Here is a 27,058-nt window from a genome sequence, read left to right as displayed (position 1 = left end):
CCACACTAGAATGGTGAAACTTTCGGGCCGTAATTACTTTGGTAGTGAGCGTGCCATTCGGTGTATTTGAGACGTACTTTTTTAGCCCAATGTGCACATGTGCAATTATCTGATATTTTACAAAACAGGGATCTCGTGGAGCCTAATTTAAAAGTGCCATTCCAACTAAGTGTGAAACAAGCGTGTTTTTTGTGTGGTTCTGTATCCAAATCATTCCCTTTCGCCTCTTTTCTTCCTTATCACTTTGTCCTACACATGCATACATAGTGTTTTGGCTATTTGCCATTCCTACGCTTAAAGTTATCGTTGTTTAAGTTCATTAATTGCGCAATGTCTAGTAATCTTAGTTGAAAAGTTGATAATCATTGGCGTTCTGCTTGGCTGTTATATTGTAAAGTTGCACCAATGTCACGATCTTAACCGCATGTTCTAATGTGTGATTAGCCTTTGTGTAGTACTTTTCTGTCGGTTTTTTGTGCGACAATGAATTGAAACTATAATCGCACTACTTTCTCTTTTGATGCAAATGCAGCATGGTAAAGAACAAAGTTTTTTGAGTAATGATTGTTTAGGTTTAAATTATTATTCTCAGAGGTGACATCAGCTAAGTAAATGCATCCTTCATGCAGGAAACCAGAGTGGTGGACAGTGATAATCTGGAAGCAGTTGTAGTAGAAGAAAGCGGTTCCTCCACCTCGAACTGCACATGATCTGGTGATAATGGAACACCTGTTTCGTCACCTTTGGGACGTTATTTAACCATCAAAAATGAAGAAAGTTGGAAATGTTCCGGATCTGGGCAGCTGTAAAAAGAGATTGCCTTAAAGTATGGAGGTGAGAAGTCATCTGGATTTGGTGATGGATTCCTTTCAGCAGCGTAAGTTTGATGGTCCTGCTGACATTTCTCACTAGAACCGTAGTGAGACAAGATCAATTGCGAAGGTCTGTTGTAATATGGCGAACGAAATGAGGGAATAAAGAGGCAATCGAACCCAAACAATTATCTTTGAAGACACTCTTTTGATAGCATGCTGCTTGCAAACAGCCTATCACTCATCGTACCCGTTATACTTAACACAAAACCACATTTCCAGACTTCCCACAAAAAATATTTGAATGTCTTCAACTCTCGGTATAAGGTGCCTTCCAAATTCATAATTTTTCGGTTTCTTGGCTGTCAACACGCATGAACAACTTGTTATCAAGAGGGTAAAATGCATCGTCGATCGTATCTTAGGTTTGCGTATCTTTGTTTGATCCCATTATGGGTAAACTTTCAAATCAAAATTAAACATTTCATATTTACTGAACTGGTACCTATCCCGTTGCGCAAATACGTTGCTTGATTGATACACCCGTGCCACTGACATATGTCCATCTTTTATTCCAGTTCTCCGAAGCCTCTTTAAAGGTATGTCAAGCGGAGGCAAAAACGTCGCCTTGGAAGAGCAGCAACCCACCTACCGTCAAGCGGGTTCCTCTTCCCACCACCGATACCATATCCATCACTATCCCCACAATCCGTCCGATGACAGGCGACCTCTAAGAGGCCCTTGCTTCCCACACATGTCATCTTCCTCTCAATCGGCCTCCGCCTTCTCCTCTCCGAACTCCTCTTCGTCACCCGGCCAAAGGTAGTGCTGTGATCTGTTTGCCGTAAACCTCATTCCCTCCTGTTGGGATATGTTCCTTTTTGCATCAGTAATGCTATTTTGCTCTAAGGCGATGGGATGTGTTGCTCGTGCTCGTAAGTAGAAAGAAGAAAAATAATGCAATCTAGGACAGCAGAGGCAACGACAGCAGTCGCGCTTTCGGGTTATTTTCGCCAACTTGTTCTTGCCCTCATCCCGTTCTTTGCTCACGTGGTACATGGCGGATGCGTAGCGTGGCGAGTACCTTTCCCAAATCGCTTTGGTTTTGCTTTTCATGGCATTTCTGGTTTGCATTTTATGGCATCTGACGACACGCCAAAATAATTATTGTCAGCTTCAGAGGGATCTTTTGAAAATAACTTCAAATTTGATTGAGCAGTCCAATTTGATGGAGATGAAAGATAACGCGCTCGTCTCTAATCAGAGGGAGTGGAAAATTACTTATTTGATCATCTAATGACGAGTACGAAACTGGGTAAATGGCTAGTAGACAATTGGGATTATGATTCCAGGTCTTAGGTAATACAGTGTTGCCTGGAATTTCCTCCTCCTGATTCCTGTTCGTGTGTTGATTGATGTCATTACATTGGAAGTCATAAAAAGACTTAGTTTAAACGAACGCACATTCTGAAAGTGGGAAGAATCGTCAGTGGAAGTGCTTTGGGGTTATTTTTAAGTTGGTGAAACCTGGCTTCCTTGCATACGGATCGGTGTATGGAACACCACCATTCTTTAAACATCGGACACACGATAAGGGTGCTTATGCTTTTTGATGCAGAAACACTTTTCATGCGGTAACTGTAAGTAGTATCTTAATTCCTAGGTGCCAAAGTTTGACTTGGAACTTCCTCTCCTTATTGCCGATTTTACTGTTAATGCCTTAAGATGAATTTTGATACCAGATCTGGAGGATTTTCTCAAGCGACCGTAAAATATCATTGGCGAAAGTGTGTCGAGGAGCTTCTTTCGGAGGTGTCCAAAAGTAGCATCCCTCAATGGGTCCTCAGACACAGTAACTGGGATTCATTGAACATCCCACTGACATCACATATTATGGTGCCGTGTTAAGCAGCTTTACACTTACGAATGATTCCTGAATGGCATGAAGGAGACCTCTTGTTAGCGGTAACCGAAAAAGTGTTGGCTGAAAACATCGAGGTAAAGGTGTGAGGCTTGCTTTGCAGGCGATGCACATTAACATCCTCATCTGCAAACGGAAGGCGTGGGAAAGGTTGTAAAAGGAAACATCCTAGTCTCTTTTGGCACTTTTTTTCCGGCCCCACTTGCAAATTTCGCTTTTCATTTCTTATCACAGCCTTAATTGCTGTTGTAAATGGGAATTTTGCACGAATCTTGAATTGATTCCTTCAGACTCAATACCTACTTGCCTTGGTCGGTGAATAACTGGTGAAATAACGTTGATTGGGGCTGAGGTTGCAGAAATTTGGTTACTTCCTCCATCACTAAAGAAATTATTGCGACTGTTCGTTAATCCCGTCGGTTGTTCCTTCAGAATTCCAAGTCGAGGGCAAGTGTGCGAAGGTTCGTTAATCTCACAGTATTCTTTCTGACAACCATTTCACATCTGGCCTCATCAGTACTTGTACCTTTGCGTAAATGTGTGTGCTGAGCCAGAAGTCATGCTCGTGCACACATTCACAATCACACATATATACGACATACGGGTCAAATCAAGGTCACTTCTTTGGGCATCGTAAAGGCACATGTGTGAGTGAGGTGAATAGTCGTTTTATCTTGTTCTACCCGCCACCACCATCTTCAGCTGTTTCCGGTCTCATGATGTTATGTGGTAGGTCTCTCTCCCTCCGGAATATTCCCTTATTCCCTCTGGTGGTTTTTTTTTCGAGGGACCGACTGAATGCCCTCAACTTGTACTTTTGTCTGTATTGTCAGTTCACGTCATCTACGCACGTCTTGGTGTATGCGAGAGCGATAGATCGCAGGCACTTCCCCACCCCCTACTCTTGATGAGGTGAGGCTTCTGTTCGCCTCTGCACTGGCGGGACTGGTCTGTCTGTGAGATCGTCCCCCCCCCCTCCATGTATTATGTGAATTAATTTCACCTCCATTGGCTTCGTGCCAAATTGGTGCAGAGTCCACGCACGCTAACACGCATTACGCTGGACTGGTATAAAGATAGCAGCAGCGGTACCATTACCATCGAAACATCCATCCTGGCGTTTGACTTTATCATAATATCGCAATTCATACTCTTTCTCCCCTCCTCTTTTCTTGGTACTCGTGTACTCTTATTCTGTCGTCTACTTGCATTTAATCAGTTGTTTCACACGACTTGCCTTAACTGCCGTACTACATCTTAATCTTTTTGGTGAATGGGCTGACGCAAAAAGGTCTCTCTTCTAGGTGTAATCTTTTCAAGAATCGTCGGTTGTTTTGCTCCTTTTTCCAGGGAATGAGTGTACTTTTCCACTTAAATTGCACTTAAATCCCTTGGAATCACGACTAGCCTCTCCAATCAACAAAGTGCGAATCTGGAAAGCGGAGCACCTCAATATTGTTTTATTCACTTGCATAGATCATTATAGATATCTCTCACCTCTTTCTACAAATTAATCCATCTAAATGTTGCTATGCATGCACAGGTAGACGTACCTCAATCGGTACGGTACTGATACCTACCTCTTATTTTGAACCCCCATATACAAAATGTCAGTGGACCTTGGTAGATGTAATTTGGAGCTGTCTGCTTTGCGAGCCGGAGTTAACCTATTTCCAAAGCGGCAGAATCTTCTTGTAACATTTACTCAGTAGCATTTGGCGAGGATGCGGTGTGCGGCAGCAGGAGGTACTTCCTAGAAGTAGTTCAGATAAATAATTTGCTGCTGGTGATGAATCAGCAAATGGTGGTGGATGCATCGCCTTTATGAAGGTCCTCTACTTTTTGTTAATAGAGAATCATGTACTACTATTGACACTTTCAAATGAACCGAATCAGTTATGGCCTTGTTTAAGGTAAATAAAACGGTAAATCGCCTACATTTACATCAACCGGTGTGAATCCATGCCAATGTGTCCCACCCGTATACATGCATAGATGAAAAGAGGTCTTTAAAGTCCATCAATTTGTTGGCCTTTCTTCTATGCTGTAAAAGCCCGCTATGTAGTTGGATTTTTTACTGACTAGTGGACCAAAGTCACATGAACGAACATGGTATTGGTTGTCCCCAAATGGCCTACTCATTGCCCAGCACTCACTCCCAAAGGGCGCAACGCCTCATCCTCAAAGGACTATGCTTCATGTGTGTGTTTGTGCGTGTATGCGACCCCCAGTAGGTCCGTAGCCATGCAATGTTGGTGGACGTGTTTGTGTGCGTTTATTGTTTGTTAGTCTGTTTCATGCTGATCTGATCGTGGGTTTGGTTTACGTCTACCTTTGACAACCTTCTCTACCAGTCATGGAACGGTCAAGAACAAATTTGTTGGGCTTCGAGTTCCAAAAATACACATCGCGGCTTTTGGTATGAGAGCCTCCTCTTTGTGTGAAGCGTGTAAACTCATTGCTATGCTTGGGGAGTTTTCTCCACGCCTTCAGCATGTCTACTCACTATCCCCTTTCCCACGACAATCAGTGGCGTAGTGAAAACTGAGACGAGCAGGACTTTTGTGATTTTTATCACTTATTTTGTGGGTGGAAATCGCCATCTCCACGCACTTTCCCTCGGGTTATCAAGCATGCTTGTAGTTTTGCAGTAAAAGGAAATGCTAAAGTCTCTCGCCGTTATCACTTGTGAAGATATTCTCGTTTTACCCCATCAAGAATGAAAAAAATCACATGAAATCTTTTTCTCTGCCTTTTAAATGTTGTTGTTGCACGCTGCCAAGGAGAAGTAGGTGATGACTGTTACTTCTGGTGCGAAGGTGTTTATTTTTCCTATGTGATGATGTCACCGGTAAATCAAGGTGGAGTGATGAGCTTTCAAAGTTGCCAATTTTTTAAATACACAGTTTGCCTATATTTCTTATGGTTTCAGTGTCTGCATGACTTGGCTCGTTTGACGATTACTGGCATGCATCATGACAGATTTGTGATTAGCGCATAGAATCGTTCCAAGACTACAGGCATAGACAGGAAGTCATGCCACCAAGAAGGAGACCAAAACCTCACAAATTAAACAGCCTCTGTACCTAAATGCGTTAGTGAAAGAGATCGGTCTATTAGAGATATTGAATGCTGGTGTAAATTTACGCATCGGCCGCATACATCACTTCTCACGCTGACGCCGCCGCTAGGTGCTTGCATCGTCGCGTAAACATGGGGGCTGACAACTTTTTAAACCCTTGGTTTGTTTACACTTCTGTATATGACGCGGCTCGAGAGTTTGATGAGGAGGATGAGGTAGTGTGCTTGTATTTGTATTTGAGCTGTCAGTGATAGGATGGTGTTTTCAGTTGTGCACTCGATGGGCGAATGACCGCACCGAGTGTCAACAATTTAATCACCTACACTTACTGACAGGATCTCAGATGAAAATCCAACGCTGTAGCCTAGATGCCTTAGTGCTCTAGTGTGACGTGAGCTGCCATTAAATACTTCAACTCCTTCAAGTGCTACTCAAAAACGGACACAGACTGGGAGCGTATTACACGTTTCAGTACAGTGAGTTGTAGCCATAAGTGAATAAAGAAGGCATTGTCACATCTCTGTAACTCTGCCAAGTTGACGTAAGCGAAAAACCAGTGCGTCATACACGTATGTGACGCTGGTAGTGAAGGTGTCAAAGGCCAAAAGAGGCTGGGAAAAGAGGTGGGTAGGTGTGGGTGAAATGTGAGAAGAAGAAGAATGCTTAAAACTTCCACTCCGTTGAGTAGAAAGAGAGGAAACCAGAGGGTACGCGCGTACTGCGAATTGCAATGCCACTTCTTTACGTGCATTGGAATGTAGGCATGTAAGTGGGTGTACCTGCATAATGGCGGCAGGTTTTTTCGACAATACTGGTGTATGCTTCTGGTTATCGGTCCGATTTGCAGTGATTCCCCAGCAAATGCTCACGTTCGAGAAAGAGCGGCACAAACCTTGACTAATTATCCCATTGTTTTGCAAAAGCCATCCTTAAATTATCAAAGGTGAGTTTGGAATGTAGGCCTGCCGACGCACCGTTCAGCACCGGATTCTTAGGACAGTTGTAAATCTCATTGTTAATAACCTTAAGTTATCACACCCCAGGCGTATTTATGAACTCGCGATTGATGGCCATGTGACCGATTTCGCGTTTAACTGCTACCACACCGTCAGCCATCTGATTGCCTGGCGCAAAATTAAACTGATCAGATCCGTATACACACAGGTACGTGCGCTCAGTCACGTACTTATATCTTCTGGACTTTTTCTACGAGCCTCACTGCTCTCTCTAGCCGTCCGCGTAGAAGTACACTAAAGTGTTCTTCATCCCTCCTTCCTCCTTTCAGAGTCTCCACTTTCCACGCGGGGCTGCGTGAAGAAGTCCTTGAACAGGATGGTACTTCTTCGACCACGCAGGCAAGTACCTTTCCCGACTTAAAAGAGGAGAGCTTGTGTTCATGCGCACTTCATTTTACTGAATTCTTCTCAGTCTCTACGCACCAAGTCTTACCAGTTGTGTCATTTGTCAGTTGTAAATACGCAGTCAGGACCACCATAGTTTGAAAAATCTATTTATACTCTCGACGGCGTTCAAAGGTCACAATCGTTTCCGCAGTAGCTGAAAAAAAAAACTTACTACCGTCATTCGTACTATTTCCTAGTTGTGCCTTATCTTTGCACCACCTGTAGTGATTTATTGGTAAATCAAACCTCCGACCTCAGAATGACTTCATCACAGCAATTTCCAGAAATCGGGTAATGCGCTGAGAACGATCCCGTATTCAAAAAAGCATTTTTATTCGGTAGGCTGGTGCTGTTAGACGTTTTTTTTCTGCATCTTCCAAACGCCAGATACGTCGGTGTAAAGTGCGTGGCATAAATTAACCCAACTCCCCACCTGCATTCCTTTTGACCCGGCATTTTCGGATACATGCACCATTCCCGCTTTCTGTCGTATTTAGCACGCCTGTTTCAGTTCCTTAACAGGGTGGTAGCTATTCACCACGTGAACTTTGTCAGAGCTCCTGTCCTGCTAACGGACCTTCAGGTTTCTGCTCTAGAGAACGAAGGACAGATGAAAGTACCTACGGTGTTTGCCTTACTAAGATATCGTCTGGTTTTTTATTTTCAGATTTCAGCGAAGAGCCGTTAGTGTTACTTGTGCTTTTTCCAGCATCCAAGTCGAAGGAGGCTGTTTTACCCCTAACAACGGTTGGGCGCAACGACTGCTGTGCCACCGCTTCAGTATTCACTTTACGTTTGGCTTCCACTTACTGTGATGTAGCGTTTTTCATTAATTATTTTAGCTGATATCAACAAATACTTCAGCTTTTCGGTCAGTTATCTTGAATTAGCACTAACGTATAGGCAATATTAACCTGATAATGTTACGACACTCTTGTCTTCTATTTACTTGGAAAATCGGCCGCCATTTTTACAACTAATTCAGGACTTTCCAGCCCTTCTCGATTGGGCGCAACTTGATTATTTTAAGAAGTAGTGATGATTAGGGAATGTCACTCCTCGTTTTAATGGCACTCCCTTGTGTAATTTTTCCGGCGGCACTTACAACGCGACTAGTGGGGAAGAGAGAGCTGGCTGCAAGTGAGTGGTCGCCTTTCGGTCCTGGTCCCACTTATTGCCTCTGTTGTTTTGCTGCATTCGAACTTTAATTTCCACTTTTGATCAGATGTCGGGCAATCAACCCTCAGGTGATGCATTACTACTTAAAACTATTAAGCAGTTGTGCGGTTTGCCACGATGTTTGACTAGACGGTCTTGTACGAAGCACCCGTGTTCTTAGTTTTATCATTTTCACTGACGCATTAATTCCTTAGAGTAAAATTGTACCATTTGAATTGTTTTTGACAGATTTACCTGCTTCCACACTAAGAAGGTTAACCTCAAGTGAACGTACTCGTCGTCTTGTCGGGATTTTTTTGCAACGGTGACCTGTTTTCTCGAAAATTAATATATCAGGGGATTGTGAAGGGTTGGATAGGGGCTAAAATTACTCTTCGTCGTCTGCTTTAAGTGTTTTAGAGGATTGAATCTTAATCTCAACATTGTCATAAAAACACTATATTTTGGACGAATTCAAAGGAATCACCCCGCGGCTTCGTCAATATTTCATTTTAAGCAAAAATTTTAGCATCCAATCGCTTCTAGAGAGGTCTTTCGTATCCTTCGAGTGTTGGGTGCCACCCACCTTTTGGTTTTCAAATACTAATGTAATTTAATGCCTACTTATATGAATGAGTAGATTTCATTTACAATATTACTTGTGCGGAATTACTAGGCGTTTCCAAAAGGCGCATTTGTTGCGCCTTATGTCGATAGGTTTGCGAGCATTACCAGTGTAGTTATGCAAGGTTTTGGGCTAGAGTAACTTGGCCTTACTGGATCTTAAATACCCAACGTTTTGAGGTTGCTTTAAAACTTGTGTTTATTCTCTCGATATTGCGTGTGAATGGGAAGTTGGGAACATCGGCTCTCGGGTGCGTGAGCGTATTCAAGGAACGTTCAAACATGGCTGGTGTTTTGGTGTTAAACATTCTTTAAATTTATCCCTAAATAAAACTAAAATGTTTTAGACCGACTCTTCAATACTGGGTGTACGAAATCGTTTTACGAGCCGTAGCTGCTCAGCGTCTTGTTGGCAGTCTTGGCGGAGTTGTGTCTCCATGACAAGTCGGCTTAGCTTATCCATGAACCAGGCGGTCTTGTTCGAGCCTTTGGGCCGCACAACCCTTTCGCGACTAAAAATCGCTGATTCGCGTTGAGCGATGCGCGTGTACGCGTAACCTCAAGAGCCAATAAAAATTCAGCTCAGCGAATTTCTCGCTGCTAATTGGTGCGTCAGTTAATCGCGCCTTCGCAACCTCCGCGTGGCGTCATCGCCGCCTTCGTACTGACGACACATCTTCAGTCATGAAGGCAGGGGTGTTAAGGCACCAGCGCAGTCTATCCGATGGAGGTGTGGCCGGGCTGGTAAGGCGCACCTCGAACCCCAATGTCGATGTGGACATCTATGGGGAAAATCTTTCCTCCATCGGCGACTCCAATGTACCCCTTAGTAGTCACGAGCTCGCCTTCTCTGCTGCTGCCGCTACCGCCGCCACAACATCCTCCTCCGATTTCGTGCGCCACCTGCTCTCTGTTCTTTTTGCGGGGATGACTCCACCCGACCCTATGTTTGTTAAGGCGCTCGTTAACGATCCCCCTTTTGGTATTTTCTCCCGTCTTCCTACTGTTGCCGCTACTGTTGGCGACCCAATGGGCCTCGGTCTCGCCTTCGAATACAACCTAAATCACCGTGCATCGCGTGGCATCTCCTCCACCGTGCGCTCGGGTCTTGAACGTCTCTTCTCACCGATACGGAAAAAATCGCGTCGACGATTTCGCCCCTCTACCGCTTCTCTGCCCGCTCAAATGCTGATCATGACGGCGGATTGTACTGCTCGGGATGAACACTGGTTGTCCATGGTGCAGTTGGCTGCGGAGTCCTCCGCTCAATCGTCTCAACCTGCTCCGCCTCCTCCTACTTCCGATGTCGGAGGTACCGAGAGAACTGCGTCAGAGGACTCGAAGACGGCGGAGGCGGAAGTAACGGTGGAGGAATCGGGGACGGACGTGCCACCCGCGCTTGCTCCCACAAAGGCTTCCGTGGTGAAGGACGAAGTACAGATTGGACGCTTGAGGAAGGAGGAACAACGATTGGAAGCCGATATTCGGAATGTTGAGTCCTGCAAATCTGGTTGGTTCACCTTTATCAATATTTGTATTTTTGTGTCGTTTGATGACGAATCAAATGCCCGGCAACTTTTGGCCTGCATAATTTTGGATTTAACTGACAATATGGCGATATTACTACTCATCCCGTGCATTAAGAGCTTTCTAAAGACGGAATTTTTAATAACCTCAGTGTGCTGTTTCATTGCGCCTATCTCATTTTATTCTTAGCCATCGGTTTGTCGTTTAAAAAGTATTGTTGACTCCCTTATTTCAGTTTCATGCATGTTTGCAGTGAGTCATTTCAGGTGATCATTTTGGTGTGTCCCATTCCTGGAACACCCGCGAGTTGGGCTCATTCCCCAGGCCATTGGATTCCTTGCAAGGTCTCAGGTCGGGAAGTGGAAAGAACCCGTCAATATATATCACGATGGAAGTTGAAACATATATAGGTTTTATTTCATCAGCTTTTTGAACGGCTCGTACTGAGGAGGAGCCTTATTACGGTCATCTGAATTATGGCGTTGATGCCATAGTTCACAGTTTGTGCGACCATACTGTTTTTTACCTTCAGATGTTTTTGGCATTTCCAATCGCTAATCCGTCAGCTGGCTGGACGTGTTCATGCGAGGGAACGGAAATGACCCATCCATTTTCGATGTGATGCTTTAGTAGGCTCCGCTTTTAAATCCTTCAATTTGAAGTTACATTGTTAGATAGCTTCCATTCATCCAGTATTGGGGTGGTCTACAACGCGAGCTCTGTAACAATTGCCCCACTTATATCGCGGATCCAACTGCTTATTTCGTACCTTATTTTTATCATTTGGTTCCATCTTCATTAAAGCACCAAATTGTTGAGAAGCTCATAGACAATGGGAACAAAAGCTCTCCTCCTGTGAGTCTATTAGACGTTGTGCATCAGTGTCAAGTCTTATGTGTTATCTGTCTAGCTAAGCCAACTGTAGATAATGGACTCAACTTTACTATACTTTGCATTTGAAGTGTTTGCAACACGTAACTTGACCCGATTAATCATCCCGGATGCTCCACGGGAAAAGAAGTATAATGATCGTTTTGATTCTATCTTCGGTATCTTATTTTTTGCCGTTCCAATACGACTTTTTCTTTTTCCTTACCTCGCTTCCTCATACCACTACTTCCGGTCTAAAAACATTATTATCTCCTTATACTTCGTTAACACATCAACTTTTCAGAGACCTTCAGGCGTGTTTGTGATTGTTTAGTCTAAAATAAGAAGTCTTCTTTCATCATTTCTTACATTTCAATTAATCAAACGACCGAATTAAGAAGAAGATGACCACATGTTTCTCTTCTTTCCATGAACCTTTTCGTTTAGCTAACCCGAGTCCACCTATTTAGTGTGGGACTATTTCTTTGTCTCTACCATCAAACGATCCCTTCCAAATCACTTGGCTCACTTTCCACAGTGTCGGAGGTTGATGGTGCTTACTGTTAAATCGGTGTTCATAATGTGTCTTTTGGATGGAAGTTCTTGAGCAATAAGGCAAATATAAAGCTTTCATTTTAAACTTGCCATCATGACAAGTACTACGTCACGTAACCATTGCTTTTCAACATTTCAGAATCACGCGGCCTGTTGTGTTCATAGGAAATAATAGCTGTCAAACGAAAAAATGGTCAAGTTGTTTACTTCGCCCCAGCCGACAACTTTAGTATGTCTGGTATGTCAGTGCTGCATCTGAGACGCAAAAGTTCAGGGTCATTGCGGCGCATGCACGTAGACAGAAGGGGGGGAGTGAAAGGTCACAGTTTACACTTAGTTACCTTGGCATCACGCAAAAGAAGTGCCCAATTCATTCCCAGGTTTATTGCTTTTGTCATTGGTTTTGTGTACGTAATTTTATAGCGATTTAACTGTCACTCGAGCAGCTGTGTCTGAACACCTAAGCCATTGCCAGTTTTAGCTAGATGATAACCTCTTTGTATCGAGAATTAGAGAGTGCATAATCACGCCTTATGTGTGATTGATCAAAACAACTTGCGTCTTCACATACAGCTCGAATTTAGCTTCACTTATGGTTTACGCGTGGGTTCACCGGCTGTTGACGATAGCTGGTTGCACCGAATCATGCGTCACTAATAGCTGGGTTAGGTGTCAAACGGCAAAGTATATGTAGCATGATAATCTTGACCTAAGAATGGGCATTGCATTCCTTGCGGTTTTTGAGCAGAAGTCGAACGGACAGGAAAATGACAACCTGTGTCTTACTAGAGCACCAGAAGGCCTGGGCTATGTCGACCGATTTGCCTTTGCGACCTTGAACCTAGGAGGGTCAATGGAACTGCTTACCTTAGATTGAATGAATTCAATGCATGAATTCAACACTTGTTGATTTTTTTGAGAGAAGGGGAATTAACACTTTAATAGCGCCGTGGACTTGCTAGCCACTTTTCCATTTTGCTGAGCTTTCTCATTTTTGGGCAGACTTGGGTATCGACTTCTCTCATACAAAGTGACGCCATCGTCTATGCTAACGTTTTTTGATTCACAATCACTCATTTTCTCACTCCAAAACGTCATTTGACCTGCCAGTTGGGAAGAAAATCTTTTTTTTTACTTTTTCACAAAGGTGATGTGGACTTGTGAATCATGCATTCACAGCGCCCATATGAGCTGACTTTGATGGAGCCATGAACAGATGTACAATAAAATGAAAATATTAAATTATCTATCATGGCATAGCCAAATAGTAAAGAGTTGGATATCCAAGATTTGTAATCGGCTCCTATCGGCTTTTCCCTTTGGAGGTAGAATGACTCTAAAGACTTCGATTCGTCGTCATTTGTTTTGCGCTTTTACTACTATGAGGCGAGTTCCTTGGCCTAGAGACTTTCAGTCTCGTAAAATCCCAACTTCCCTTCCAAAAGTTATTCGAAGTAGCCAGGATGCAGGCCTTCCTGAGTCATAAATCAAATGCAAGCGCGCCTTGTACCTTTAAAGCTCGCGCCTAGTTTCCGCTGCCTTCTCTGGAGCAAAATATGACCCAATTTGTCGATCATGAATCACTTGGAGCCCCGTTTTTCCCCACACCTTGAGGAAGCATACTTTCTGACGCCCTCTAGGTGGATGGTAGTAGTGCATTTACCAGTGAAGGATTTCATTTTTATTTTCCTCTAGCCATAAATACAACAAAATTTGGCTACAAGTTGCTTAGTGAAAATCCTTCCCTACGTATACCTATCCTGCCGAAGCATCGGCTTTTTGCGTGAGTCCGAACCACTTTGCTCGTGTCAATTCTGGCCGCTGAATTGTATCGTATCGTGTTGCGAATGACGCTTCTTTTGAACCCAAAATGCAACTTTAATTAAACAACACGCAATTTGGTTTTTGGGGAAAAGCGTTATGAAGGTTTCCTCGCCCTACAGTTGCATTTCTGTGGGTGCGCTGGCGACGTTGACAGTAAACGATCATGCGATTCTTTTTTCTTGTGCTTGGTTTATTCCAAAAGCATATTTCCCATTTAGTTAAATTGTCCGCTCTTTTTTGGGGGGGTAGAAGCAGCATTGCACACTTCCGTTTTGGCTTTAATAACCTTGTTGCAAACTGATTTCTGGTCTTCAGATTCGCCAGTCCATCTTCGCCTAAATCGAAGACAAAGTTAGATTTTGCATTCTTAGACCACAATCCTATAGATCAAATTCCAGCCAGGGTAACAGGGAATTTGGAGGCGCAACTCCCTGAGACGGAGCTGGGCCGTTTTTTTCCCTGATCCTCTCAATCCTGTAAAAGACGTGGAGACAGCAGTTTTTACCCTGAAATAGCTGTCAAAGCACTGTTTTATTCTGCGTAGATTTACCGATAGCGAAGGAAATCCCGTGACGCCTAGCGCGCTTCCATCGATTGCATCCGTCATAGAAGAGCTGGTGATGTTGGTCAAACCGTTGAGCAGACTTTTATGCTGGTGGTCGTTACATCGCCTTGCCTCGTGAAAAGGGGCTTCCGTTCTTTAAAAAATGGTTTCAAGGCTAGTCCCGACAGCTTCCATCCTTCATCATGCTAATTTCTGTTGGTTTGAACCCTAGATTTTTGGTCCATTTAAAGGTTTATCTAACGGTTGATTCCTAAGGTGAGGTTAATGAATCATGCCTTGTCCCAAGTAGTATGTTCCTAACCTGTCGACTTCTACACTATGCTAACAGCGTTCTCCCGCTGGTTCATGGTGTCCCCGAGTTCGTGGATTCAAAAGCAAGCAATAGTTACACTTATAAAAGGTACTCCTACAGTCAGTCGTAATGATACCTACCGTTCTTGCGGGCGCAGTAATTTTTCAAAACTGTTTGTCTCAATAATTCGACGCCTAATCTGTTAAAATACACAACCGGGCATTGGTGTGGTTGATTTCGAATAGCAACCTTGTGTACTTCTGTTTTTTCACTACCTGTGTGCAAACCTGTCCCAATAATGTTGGTTCTACTTCTAAGCGCTGCAAGTTTATCAATTTCTTATTTTTTGTAGGGTTTTTCAACTTATTATTGACATGGAACTTTAGTTTTATACAGTCAGTCAAGTTTCATAACCAACCTTATATTACCTGCTATCCCGATTGATCAACCTCTAAACACTTATTCTCGTTTGCCATCCATTTGCTCTTTAAATTACGAATTATTCAGTTTCACCGCCCATCCAATTGGTATCGGTTTCGTCCATTCCGGCATCTCGAGTTACCTATCTATCTTCATTTTGTGAACACTGCTTTTCAACTCTGCGCAAAATCGGCTTTTCTTGCACCGCTCATTTCCAACCTTTTTTTGTGTAAACAGAGCTCAACGATTGGTTCCTGGAGCAGATGCTGGTGCCTGCTGGCGATGACGTTGCGTTGGGAGGTGGAGGCGAAGAAGGCGGATTGTCGGTGGGTGAGATTAAGCGAATATACAAGCGGCGCAAAGCTGAGTTAAATCAACGCCAGGCCGAGCTAGAAGCGCTTCGCTCGGAGAAACGTCTGGTCATATCTCATCTGGAGGGCCAGCATACGAACAAAACCGATTGGCGAGCCAACAAGGTCCTCTCATCCTCCTCTGCCGCCTCCGTCACCGCCACCACTACGCCCTCTCGCCCCACTAAGTCCTCCAAGCGATCCTCCACCCTTACGACCGTCGAGGATACAGGTCTGTTGATTAACTTTGCGCACCATACTCTTACACCTCTTAAAGTTTATCTCTGAAGGCGTTATAAGTTTTCTGGTCCTGGGAGGGGGGCCTTATCAAGGTGTAAAGGTATTGGAAGACTGCTAGTTTAGATGACGTAAATGTAGCCATGTCACGTGACTGGAAAAGCTTATATAGTTGCATAAAATTTTAAAGCGTGCTAATGTACCATATAGTCCCTTATTGTTTTCAGCGTTGTCTTCTGCTTCGGTAGTCGCAAGTCCTCCAAAAAATTCATTAGTGGTGGATAAGCCCTCTAAACACCATGTTATCGTTAAGCAAACAACTCTAGGGAGAAACTCATTCCGGATGTAATAGTAGGGGTAGGATGGCGTTCTGCAGCACAGGTGTTACATGTACCAATCCCCTTACGTAAAAACATTTGACTAAAAGCAGCATATTGAGGGATCGTTGTGTAGTCGGATCCTGGTAGTAAACCATGGTACTCATCCAGCAGTACTTTAAGCGGCTCTTCATATTTGAATTTCATGCTTATTCAACGCACCCCAAATTGCGTTATGAGCTCTTTTTTGTGGCGTGAGAACTAACCTACAACAACTCATGATTGCCATTGTAGCGCACTTTGTAGTAAAGCAATGTGGCTTTCACAGTGGCGTGGAAATCTCGCCCTTAGCTACACGTGTTTAATCTATTCCCTTGAAAATTTGCATACAAACTCCCATAGCGATGTTAGAACATACGAGCGAGTAAAGCCTAGCAACGCGCCTCTGCACCAAGTGTCTTATTGTTCATAACTGCGGGAAGTATGAGTTAAATTTTCCTCACACATCTTTTCCCCTCTACCCTTCCTGAGGCCATTAAACGGTTGTGGCTGTTTAAAAGTGTACTATAACATTTAATCCTGCAGTAAAACAAAGAAGGCAGTTTTTTATCACCTGTGTGCCCGCATTTTCTCAGAGGAACTTTCCTCTACGACTTTCTAATAGAGACATTATGCGATGCGAAAATTCTTGCTTTCGGGTCTTTTTAGTTTAATGCGACGTTTTGAGTGCATAATTTATCAGTAGATAGGTCGGTGACCTAGATAAATAAAGGTGGCAAATCGATTATCTTCTATCGGCCTCAGATACTTCAGTCCCCCTGACTCCTGCGACTGCTCTCACCCCAATGGGAGATCCACAATCCATGCCAGATCATCGTCATCAGCAGCAAGAGGCGAAAAGGCGGCAAGAGCATCTCCCCTCTTCCACTCTTCCTTCAAAACCGGGCTCTAGTTCTCCCACAGACAACAGCACCAAGGTGGAAGCATCTTCGCCTCCTCCCTCTTCTAAACCGTTGAGGTCGCACACCCTGCCGGTGTTACAACCACCGACTGCGACCTTAGAGTCGACCATCGCCGCCATGACTGCGAGGCGCATCACGCCAATGCATCCCTCCTCCTCCTCTCTGGGTGTTCCCGGCAACCGCCCTGTTAGTGGGTGCTCGGATCAGTTCTTACCCACCCATTTCTTCCTTGATGACTCTGGACCGCCTCAACAGCCGCAGTCCTCATCGACGACAACGAGTCAAGCGTCGAAACACCGTTCTTCTTCCGCCAAGAAGCCCCTCATCTCTGCTCGACGCGCTTTTAAGCATGGCTTCGAGTAAGGCTCTTCCACTTCTGTCTTTCATGATCGGGTATGCTTAATCCATGCTGCATCTAGTACCGATGTAGTGTCCGTGTCAAAGAACTGGGAGGCCGGAAAAGTAAATGCTTTCCGACTAGGTGGGGTCCGTTTTGCGTTCTACTGTGCTCCTGTGTTACAGGAACGAAGATAGCTTCAATTTGATAGCAATCGGATTGGCTTATCACGCTCTGCGTTTGAGAGGAGCTCTTTTGTCATTCGTTTGGTATACCAACATTCGCTTCATCAAGGTCTTCTTTCCCTCTTTTTATGCACTCTTAGCAGCCGCGTCTACTTGGGCAGCTTTGTGCTGAAGCCTTGGGGGCTGGAGGCATAGACAACATCCGGTAGCGTAAAACCTGCCAGGTGTTTGCCTGAACTGGCATATATAGTGTTAAATTTGACAAATATCATTTATAGTGCCATTTTCGTTGGTCACCGCTATCATCGTCGTAGTTGGGTCTTTTGAAATTGCTCATCATACAAGAACAAAGATGTTATGGCGAATTTTTCTAGATCGGGAAGGCTTCACGTTTCAAGAGTAGTTATCTACCTTATGGGTTTGGTGAAGCGGTCAAGTAATTGGTGACTATTCCCATCATGTAATGGTGAGCTAGTCTAAGCCTTTATTTTGAATGCGGTACTTTACCGGGGCTATGTTCATTATAAACTGATTTGTCCCGTCCAAAATAAACTAGTTACTGAGGTTTGATTTTATTCTTGTTTACGGGTATCTACTGCGTTGGTAGGTAATCCTGTCCATTTGTGAGCTTTGTCCCTGCTACAATGTTGTGCCAGTAAATGGTGCGTAGGCTTGATTAACCGCCTTCCAGTGGCTAATTAATCAGGTTGAATAAAGGTGACGTTGAAACAAATAAGCTGGGCCCTTGAACTTTTTCAGTGTACAACTCTATTGCCAAATGTAGTCACAGGCACACCGGCCTCTTATCCACACACGTGTGATTTGGCATCACTCTGTCTTGTGGACAGGAATCCACACATTTCCACCGACCCTGCCAAGCACAGGTGTGTAGTAGACTGGGGGCTACTTTGCATGCCCATGGGTCTCATTTCCTGACTGGCCGGAGTAGAGAACTCTCGATAATATCACAAGCTACGAACCGGTCGGAGAGAGGAAGTGGTCGTGTGATTCCCAGTCCACACTTCTACCTTTGATTTGCCTTGCCTTGAAGGCTCTTCACAAAGCCTTTTGGTCGGAAATCCGAGGTACCCCACGCGTCTTCCCGTCCGACCCTTAAGAAGTCCGCCAGCGAGGAGCACCTCCGCACGACAACCGCATTTACCACTCTCAGTAAGTTTTTGTCGTTTGTCCTCTGTCTGCTACATTGCTTTTTGTCACTCCAACTGCTGTAGCCGTTATGCCTTCGGTTTGAGTGGCCGTTTCTCATCCTTCTATTTGGCTTGAAAACTGCTTCTCACTTTCCTGAGTTATGAACGTTGCAACTTTTCTTCTATAGTTTATTCATTTTTTCCGTCTATCCTTGTTTATATTCTTGAAGACTATATTTTGCAGCAGTAAGTTTTTCCGCCATCCATGACTAACGATTAGGACAGGGTAATTTCATAACTGGCCTCCTTCACACTGCTTGTGCGGGATATTTGGGAATGTCATCCCCGATTCTTAAGTAAATGTGAAATATCCCTCGCCTCCCAGTGAGCTGAAGTTTTTATTCGCTCTCGATCTTCTTTATCAATACCTTTGTAGTTTACAACAACGCGATCACTCAAAGTGGTCTCCTTCGATGTGTTGCAAATTAAAGTGTTTAAAATGTTATTCCCAATTTCGAAGCTGCTGTTGAAATCATGCGCCATCCTTCTCTCCTTCTAGGTGATGTTCAAAGATCCTTACACTTTCCTATCACTTTTCTGTCCTTTTCCTCATCGTAGTGGTTGTCAGAATTGGGCCCTTTCCTCTTTTGTACTAGCCATCAACCCCGGGTAGTCGCTTTTGTCGTTTCCTGCCTTTTTTAGCCTCCAATAATGTGTTCATTTGTACGATTTGATAAAATGGGAATGAGATTTGTCTTCTACGAATCCTCCACTTTGTCCCTGTTTATGCTATCAAGCCTGATATGTCAACCTTTCAGTTATCAACTAACAGTGTAGCACGTTTAATTGACGTGGACTCACCGTAATTTTACCATATGGAGAATGAGTGCAGAATAACCCTCGCATCGTTGTGAATTAAGGTATGTATCAATGATGGGCTGCATCTGTTTTCTTTTATTACCTCCCTCCATTTTCCGTCATTGCGATTATCACAACTGGTCTCCTCCTCCTCCTCCTCCTCCGCTGTGTTGCTGTTTGAAGTAGCAAAACTTCTTCCTTTGATCTTTACCGCTCTCTCATTCATCACTGAAGGAGGCCTTTCAGATTGGGCATGAGATTAGTGTTCTAGGCCTTCAAGGTTCTCCTTGTTCGTGTCATCGGCACTGCCATTTACCTGGCATTTACCTATCAGTAAAGCCTTGATCACGTCAAGTTTTTTTCCACAGGACAAATCGCTCATTCGCATAATTTTATGTATTCCTGCCAACTAGCATGATCTTCCACCTGTCCACGTGAGTGTGCATTGTACTTTTTGCTTTTTTCTCCAACAGACGATACCTCCTCGAAACCCAAGAAGGTCCCCTCCACACTGAATGCTTGGGCAATGAGCCCGAAGTACGTATTCTTCATTTAATCAAAGCTAACCTACCTTCATGTACCAAATGTTTTTTTTTATGCAGTATTAATGGCTATTCGTGCAGTCCACGGTTTTCATTCCAGTGGAAAAACTCCCGGTTAAACATTTTTTCCAACTTAATGTTTCTTCACTTTTCTTATTTGAATCAACTACAATTCTGGGCCAAGATGATGGGTTTATTGGGACCCTTGGCAGTTTACGGAATTCGTGTCCTTGGACGTGTTAAGCAGGAAGTTAAAGATTTACTGGAGTTGAAAGAACCTCGGCGTAAAAATTCCTGTACTCATCTGTTAATTGAATCGGAGGATTAGAACTAAGGAGGATGGCTGCTGGGTGTAAGCATCAAGAATAAGTGACTTCATGGTACAGCTCCGTTTTCCGCCATCTGGGTTTGGAAGAATCGGAACAGCTCAGCTTGCATCACTGGACAGTAGATGGAAAGGGTGGAAGTGGTTTCGCTGCTAGTAGAGCGTACGCAGAATTGACGGGATTACATCGACCATAAGTCCCTTGAGCAAAGGAATTGAATAGGTACTTGTTAGCCTTTTTGTAACTAGGACTTATGGCATATTTGAATAAAGGTAGCTAAACGTACCCTCTTTTCCTTAGCGCCGGTGCATCCACGTCTTCCAAATGGAAGAAATCCAATAGACGGGGCAGCAGTGGCACCGACCATCCCCCACATTGGGTGAGCTCCTGGTTACGTCCTTGGTTGTTAACTGTTTCCTTTGTGTTTCTTTTTGCTAGAAGTAACGCTACTTTCTGTGGACTCATGCGGTTCCAATTACGTATTCCCTTACCTATGTAGGTTACCCATACTTTTGCCTTTTTCCCTAAGATCGATTTGTATGTGATTTGCGCCATGAGAACAGTAGTAGGGATACCGGATTTGCCTGTTTTGAATCACAATCTCATTAATTTGCAGAAAGTAGTCGTTTTATCTTGGTTTTCAGTCAACCGCCCCATAACAAGGCTCACAGTTATGTCCTTCACATTGCCATACACTTCTCGGCCTTGTGTTTACTCAAATGTCGTGATGTTCGAAGAAATGTCCTGGCAGTCACCCACTCACTGGAACTCTGTTTAGACGCCTTGCAAATTTATGATACTGGTTTAAAAGCAAAGTTTTGTCGCCTTTATTGCACCACTGAAGGAGTTCTCGCAGTGAATTTCAGTTCTTTGTGTCCAGCTAATCTGCTTCCCCATTATCTTGGTGCTTTGAAGATATGGGCCGATTTTGATATTTTACTTGTACTATAAAATGAAAGGTCACGCTTTTTGCTTCTATTTTTAGCATTTGTGTCCTAAGTGGGTCAAATCCTCAACTTATTTGGGTCCGTTAAAAAAATCCTCGGAATTAGTAGCTTTAATGGGATTTTTATATCCTTCCCTTGTTATTCCGAATTCATGTATCAACGTGTTTTTAGGCCGCGAACAGCGGTCATGAATAAATAACCCTGATGTTTACGTTTCCACGCCTTCTCCCACCATTTACTTTATAACCCGGCCACTCTGTCGATGTCACGCGACAAGAAGGGTATGTTCATTCTACCGGTTTTTGGACACGTTGTCGAAATTGCAGGGTTTCGTCATTGTTGGCATGCTTTTCATCATCAATCAGAAAGCGCATACATTCTCAGCTGGTTCTTGTTTCGACACGCCTTAAGGCACATTTGTCATTACGCGTTGATGCGGTTTCAGGAGAGGAAGTGGTACCTGCACACAATCTCGTAGCCATTAGCTGTTGTTTCTATGCTTTTGGTTTTTCTCAAAGAGCGTGATAACAGCACGTTTGATGGGTAAATTGTTCCATTGTATTATTTGCCATTTTAGGAGATGAACGCCAGTGGCACGAAGAAGAGTCACACAGGCTCCGTCTCCTCTCGCCTCTCACAACAACAACAACAACAGCAGCATCAACGGTCTCATCATCAACATCAGATGGGTGAGTCGGGGGCTACCTCTGGAGCGGGTAGCGAGAAGAGTGGAGCGGTCGGTTCCTCTTCCTCCCCGCCTCCCCATCCTCCTCCACCGCAGTCGTCTGGCCAGCACGCGAAAGAACCATCTGCTGCCAACACCACCATCTCCAAAGTCTTCGATGTAGTCGACGTCCTCTGTGGGGGCAGCGCGGGCTCCGGCGCCGCTCTTTTCGGTTTACAGAGGGGAAGTCTCGGCAACCCTCTTGTCATCTCCTCGGGTAACGCCTCCATCCACTCAGGGGGCAACGGTGCCGCCGCTGCTGCAACAAACGGGCCGTCGACGATGGGAATGGGACTAGCAGGAAGTAGTGGCAGTGGTGGTCTGCAGCTTTCTCCTCCCACCTCTTCCTCACCTCCGTCTGTCTACAACGTGGCGATGGCTCTGGTGATGCTTCATCAGAGGATTCAGACCCTCCTCGAGGCGCATGCTGAGGCACAACAGAAACTCACTTCGGAGATCCGCGAGGAGCTTGGTATTATGAGACTGGATCTCACAGAGACGCGCAACATTGTCAACTCCATCACGGTGGAAGTTGAAGCTCTGCGGGTGAGTTTGGAGTGCTAATTTCTCCACTGAGAGACTTACCCTGTGATCTAGCACCGTGGTTGAGGTTTGTGTCTTTCATATGAATGCGAGTATCAAGGCCTTCATTGACGTGTGTGACTAGTTTGTCTATAGTCTTTCGTCCGCCACAAATCTTTTACTCGGCTGTTGTTAACTGAAGCCACTCATTACGAATTTCTTCTGGCCGCGAAAAACATGAACTACTGCTATGAATTTTTTTAAGAAAAAATAAACAACTGGAATGAGCCATTTTTATTCCTTTTGATTGTAGATCATTCCACATGACCAGTTTTAGCATTTTCCAGCACTCAGATTTGTCCAGCTCTCTTCAAATTTTAGTGCTAATGTCTTCATTATTCCTCTGTCCAAAGAACTTTAGCTCACTTGGCGTTGACTGTACCTCAAAATTTTTATGTTCAGATAAAACGACTATAAAAATGTCACAGATTATTTTGAAGGAAAATGACAACAAGCAGCCTAGCACGCAGACAATCCAAATGGGGCAGATGGCAGGAGACTTGTATAACTTTAAAGAATTACAAGTGTTGACCCGCTATTTTAAATCTGAACAGTTTTTTGGCGTGTTTAGATCACAATCAGTGCCCTCCCCCTATTTTAAGCCATGTATTACCGCTCTTGTTCATGAGTTTACCTCTGAAAAGCGTGAAAAATAAACTCAGTCTTCTAGTAAATTAAGGGCTTCAGGAAATATTGTAAATTCAATTCCAACTTGCACCAGCCGCTTTAATCACCAGTAAGGTTAGTGCACACACTCTTAGAAGAGCAGTCTGGCGAATGGCTGCACCTTGTTTTCGAAGTTAAATGGGCAGTCTGATTCATTTATATAATGGCTTTCGAAGAATGCTTTACTATTGAAACCCACTGATAAAGGGTGGTGACCTTTTTAAGGCGGGAGGACTTTAAACAATGGTTTTAGTTTCATGTTTCTTTTGCTCACGGGATTGTGCTCATTCCAACCTGTCATTGTGAAAATGGTGTTTCTGCCTCAACTGTCAGGAGAACTTTTCGCCCGTTCTTTTTAAAGCCACATGTTTTAGGGAAAGTGGTCTACTGCGTTGATGGCTCGCATGTGCCATCTGAGTTCCCTTTTTTGGTAGCTGTGTTTGTGTGGAGTTTGCAAATTCCCTATTCTACTTCTAGGCGTAAATGGGTGTTTTTCTTTGTCAGGTTGAATGCTTAAATCGACACATTCAGCGAGAAGCAAGCGTTTTCACTTGTCATGGAGAGGGTGTATAAAAGCATAATAGGAGAATTAAATCGCAGAGTGGGTGGATGATGCGAACTTCGAAAGAATTAATTAAAATCTCGCAGCAGCATGCCTCTAACGATCTGCCTTTTAAATCACCTTCAACTGGATTCCTCAGTATTTCATGCTGCAGTTTTCCATAACTTGCGGGGTACTTCAGCTTCAAAGATATTTGAAATCCGAAAAATGCAAAACCTTTTCTTGAGTGAATCAAAAACGTTTGGGTTTCTGCAGTCTTGGTTTAAATGCTCGAAAACAACTTTAAGTACTCCCGACCGCTTAATTAGGCAACAAGGCGTGCAGACAATGTTCTGCCATTTATCTTCTGTAGGAAAATTTGCCTCAAAGCAGCGTGAGGAGGGATATCGAGTCCTTACGTCGTGGTCATAAATTACTGCAAAAATTTGGATCGGCGAGACTGTCCTTTTTTTATGGGTCACTGCATATTTAATAGTCCATAAAGCATGCCTTTTGACACTTCGGCGTGGTGGCCGGCCCACCGAAAGCGGAGTTATCTGCCGTGCTGTCAATGGAGCATGAACACAGGGTGTCTGAGTGGGGCTAAAAGAGCCTTCAAAGACCCGCATGGTAGTTACATATACAATTTAAATGACCATCTCTCAGTCGCCTACATCCCTTACTTATTCTATTATTGCTAAACTCATTATCATTTGTCTAAGGTTTGCAAATCGGCTTGACTGAATTTAATCCCATAGATCCTGATGCCTTTTATGGGGTTAGAAGGAGGATTACAATTGGCATTGAAAGAACATTAACGAAGATATCTTCGGCTGAATGAAGAGGCTCAAAGTACTTCTAAAATGGTCTAGGTCTGAGAAAGCTTTTGATGATAGCTCGATGGCTAGACTGAAAGAGTTCTACCAACATATTGTTGCTGTTATTTACACACAGTTCTATTTCCCTTTGTGTACGCCCTGACAGCGAGACATGCAGACAAAAGAGGAGGTGCAGAACCAGAAGTTAGTGGACGCGGTGGCGCGACTGGAGCAGTTGGATGCCTCAGCAGAGAAGTTGCGGCAGCATGTCCAACAGGACCTCATCGTAATACGCAACGAGCAGAAGCACGCGCTTGAGCCCCTCAACTACCAACTGGCCACTGAGACTCGTGACCTCCGTGACATGTTTACCACACTTAGCAACAAGGTGCGTCTTCTTTTGTGAAGTGAAATTCTTACTCTCTTCGAATATTAGCTCTCCCGTGAAACGCAGTGAATAGCACAGGCACCTTGGACCTTCGGTGGATGAGATGCTTGGCTGGTAGTGGCGTGACGATATGTCTGCGGTGCGATAGAAGTCTTCTCCTTCCCCTCCTTCCCTCCCTCACCAGCCCCAGCTTTTTAATAGGAAAATCATATTGGTGTGGAGCTTGCGAGTTTTAGCAACTAAAATGGATTATATTAATAGAGGAATGCGTATCTTTTTTGGAAGGGTTCTGGTGTGAATGTATTCCCTGTTCTCTTTGCTACCGGTTTCCTTTTTTGCAAATTTTGTCCACCTGAAGACGACGTAAAGCGTGCTTCTTATAAATTGTTTGTTTGAATTTTACTCACCAAAGCCTCACTCTGGTTGGATAGTAATTAGCACATGCTAATTAAGGCACATTTTAATTATCTCTTTGGTTTAACTCCCCACATCGTAAATGTCAGGCTATTCCCTACCCCCTTTGCTTCTCCCTTAAGGTTATGATACTGGAGAAGTGTGAACGTCTATCAAATCTGGATCGGGATCAGCCGCAGATGCTGCGATCGATTGCCAACACCCTGACAGACCTCGTCGTCTCTCTCGTTGCCTTCGTCACCACCCTCATTCAAATGCTTATTCGCTTCCTTAATGCCGGTGCCACTGTCACCAACAACCGGTGCGTGACCTGTGGATAGCATGAATATTTGCTCTATTCGGTGTGGACTGATACCTATTGCTTTGCCTCACAGGGGTTCTGCGATCGTGCTGAACGTCTGCCTCCTGGTCTTTCTTCTGATGATCTTTCTGGCTGAGCCGATGGTGCGGTGGTGGAACCGCACCGACTCCCCTCTCCAACAGCCCCCTCGGTAGTGTTAATAATTGAGAGTCCATGACATCCCTCCACCAGATCGCAAGAGCCATTCCAGAGATCGCCTGCTCCATCCATATCCGGCCGTGTTTTACCAGCGATTGTACAAAGTAGCGGTCTCTGTCTTTTTCTCCCATGTTTCAATTTCCCATTCCCACCCTCCTCCGCGCATTGTGCTCCCAGTCAACTTTCGCTTTCTCTTTCTGCGAGTCCGCGTGTATTTAGCATTCGCGGGAAATGAGTTAATGGTTCCTTCTTTTGTTCCCCTTTTCGATCTCCTTCGGTAAACTCATCGCCCGTGCAATTATTTTTTTGATAAACATGCGTTCCTATTCTCAACTCATTAGATCGAGTGCCATTGTCTTCTGAATATGCTGCCAGAGTGGGTAATTTTTGTGACAGATGAATGCTCAGACTTTCAGGAATAGACTTTTTTTACTGATTTTTAAAGTTGCGAGAAAAATAGTATCAGAGGTTTTTCTAGTTTGACGAGGCTTTTCATTCGTGACCGAAAGTCACGAAATCTCTTTTAGTATTAAATTGCAGTGGCTCTACCATTCAATGCTTTCTAAAGCTTGGACGCTGCGTTTTGCGTGATCTGGATTAGTGATCGAATGCGGCATTTGGCATTTATTTTTGCTCACTTTGTAGCCGGAGTTCAGCAGCCATGAATGGCCACTAGGGGAGTTTCCTACCGAAAAAGTTGTTCAATTCCTCCATGAGTCTTGTTAGCAGAATTTCAGTTTTTCGGTGGGTTTTACACGAGACTGGTTTTTTAACTAACGATTGAGTAAAGCGATTAAAAGTGCCGACTGACCAACTGTTGTTGATCGATAAAATTAATTGATTTTGAACTAATTAAATTTAATTGATTTGAAGGATGGAGCGTTTATTCTGCGCTCGTTTTCGTTTCAGGGGGAGATGCCCGTGTTACCTGAGGAAAGCTGACGGTAAAGAGACCAAACGTCACTCAACGATCAAGAGGGGCAGGAGGTGTGGCTCGGTCATTCACCACCGAATGTCAGTCTTTCTCATAATTCTTTCAGGAAAATTCTTACACTGGGGTTACTCTTGGGGTTTTTCCATACTTACACTGAGAAGTTTGAAAACCAGTGGTATTAGTGTGGTCTCGGAATACTAGAGCACCTGGTAGAATTATCTATGGTCCTG

General features: G+C 44.1%; 1 protein-coding gene across 1 annotated transcript in view; it reads left to right on the top strand. All coding sequences in view use genetic code 11, as the record gives it.

Annotated features, from left to right (window-relative positions):
- EGR_03214 (hypothetical protein) overlaps nucleotides 1-26,570 on the top strand; it is a gene marked incomplete at both ends in the record, with an annotated part of 30,344 nt that extends 3,774 nt beyond the window's left edge. Inside the window, 13 exons of the mRNA XM_024492463.1 lie at nucleotides 1,391-1,634; nucleotides 7,101-7,174; nucleotides 9,617-10,510; nucleotides 15,291-15,635; nucleotides 16,762-17,278; nucleotides 18,493-18,611; nucleotides 19,921-19,984; nucleotides 20,616-20,694; nucleotides 21,840-22,532; nucleotides 24,760-24,981; nucleotides 25,518-25,696; nucleotides 25,770-25,886; nucleotides 26,540-26,570. Coding sequence (XP_024353137.1) covers nucleotides 1,391-1,634; nucleotides 7,101-7,174; nucleotides 9,617-10,510; nucleotides 15,291-15,635; nucleotides 16,762-17,278; nucleotides 18,493-18,611; nucleotides 19,921-19,984; nucleotides 20,616-20,694; nucleotides 21,840-22,532; nucleotides 24,760-24,981; nucleotides 25,518-25,696; nucleotides 25,770-25,886; nucleotides 26,540-26,570 — 3,578 coding nt within the window. The remainder of the gene's footprint in view (nucleotides 1-1,390; nucleotides 1,635-7,100; nucleotides 7,175-9,616; nucleotides 10,511-15,290; nucleotides 15,636-16,761; nucleotides 17,279-18,492; nucleotides 18,612-19,920; nucleotides 19,985-20,615; nucleotides 20,695-21,839; nucleotides 22,533-24,759; nucleotides 24,982-25,517; nucleotides 25,697-25,769; nucleotides 25,887-26,539) is intronic.
- Nucleotides 26,571-27,058: the final 488 nt, after the last annotated feature.

The sequence above is a fragment of the Echinococcus granulosus genome (genome assembly GCF_000524195.1).
Source record: "Echinococcus granulosus chromosome Unknown EG_S00016, whole genome shotgun sequence".
NCBI classification, from domain to species: domain Eukaryota; kingdom Metazoa; phylum Platyhelminthes; class Cestoda; order Cyclophyllidea; family Taeniidae; genus Echinococcus; species Echinococcus granulosus.
This window is presented reverse-complemented; position numbering and strand designations above follow the sequence as displayed.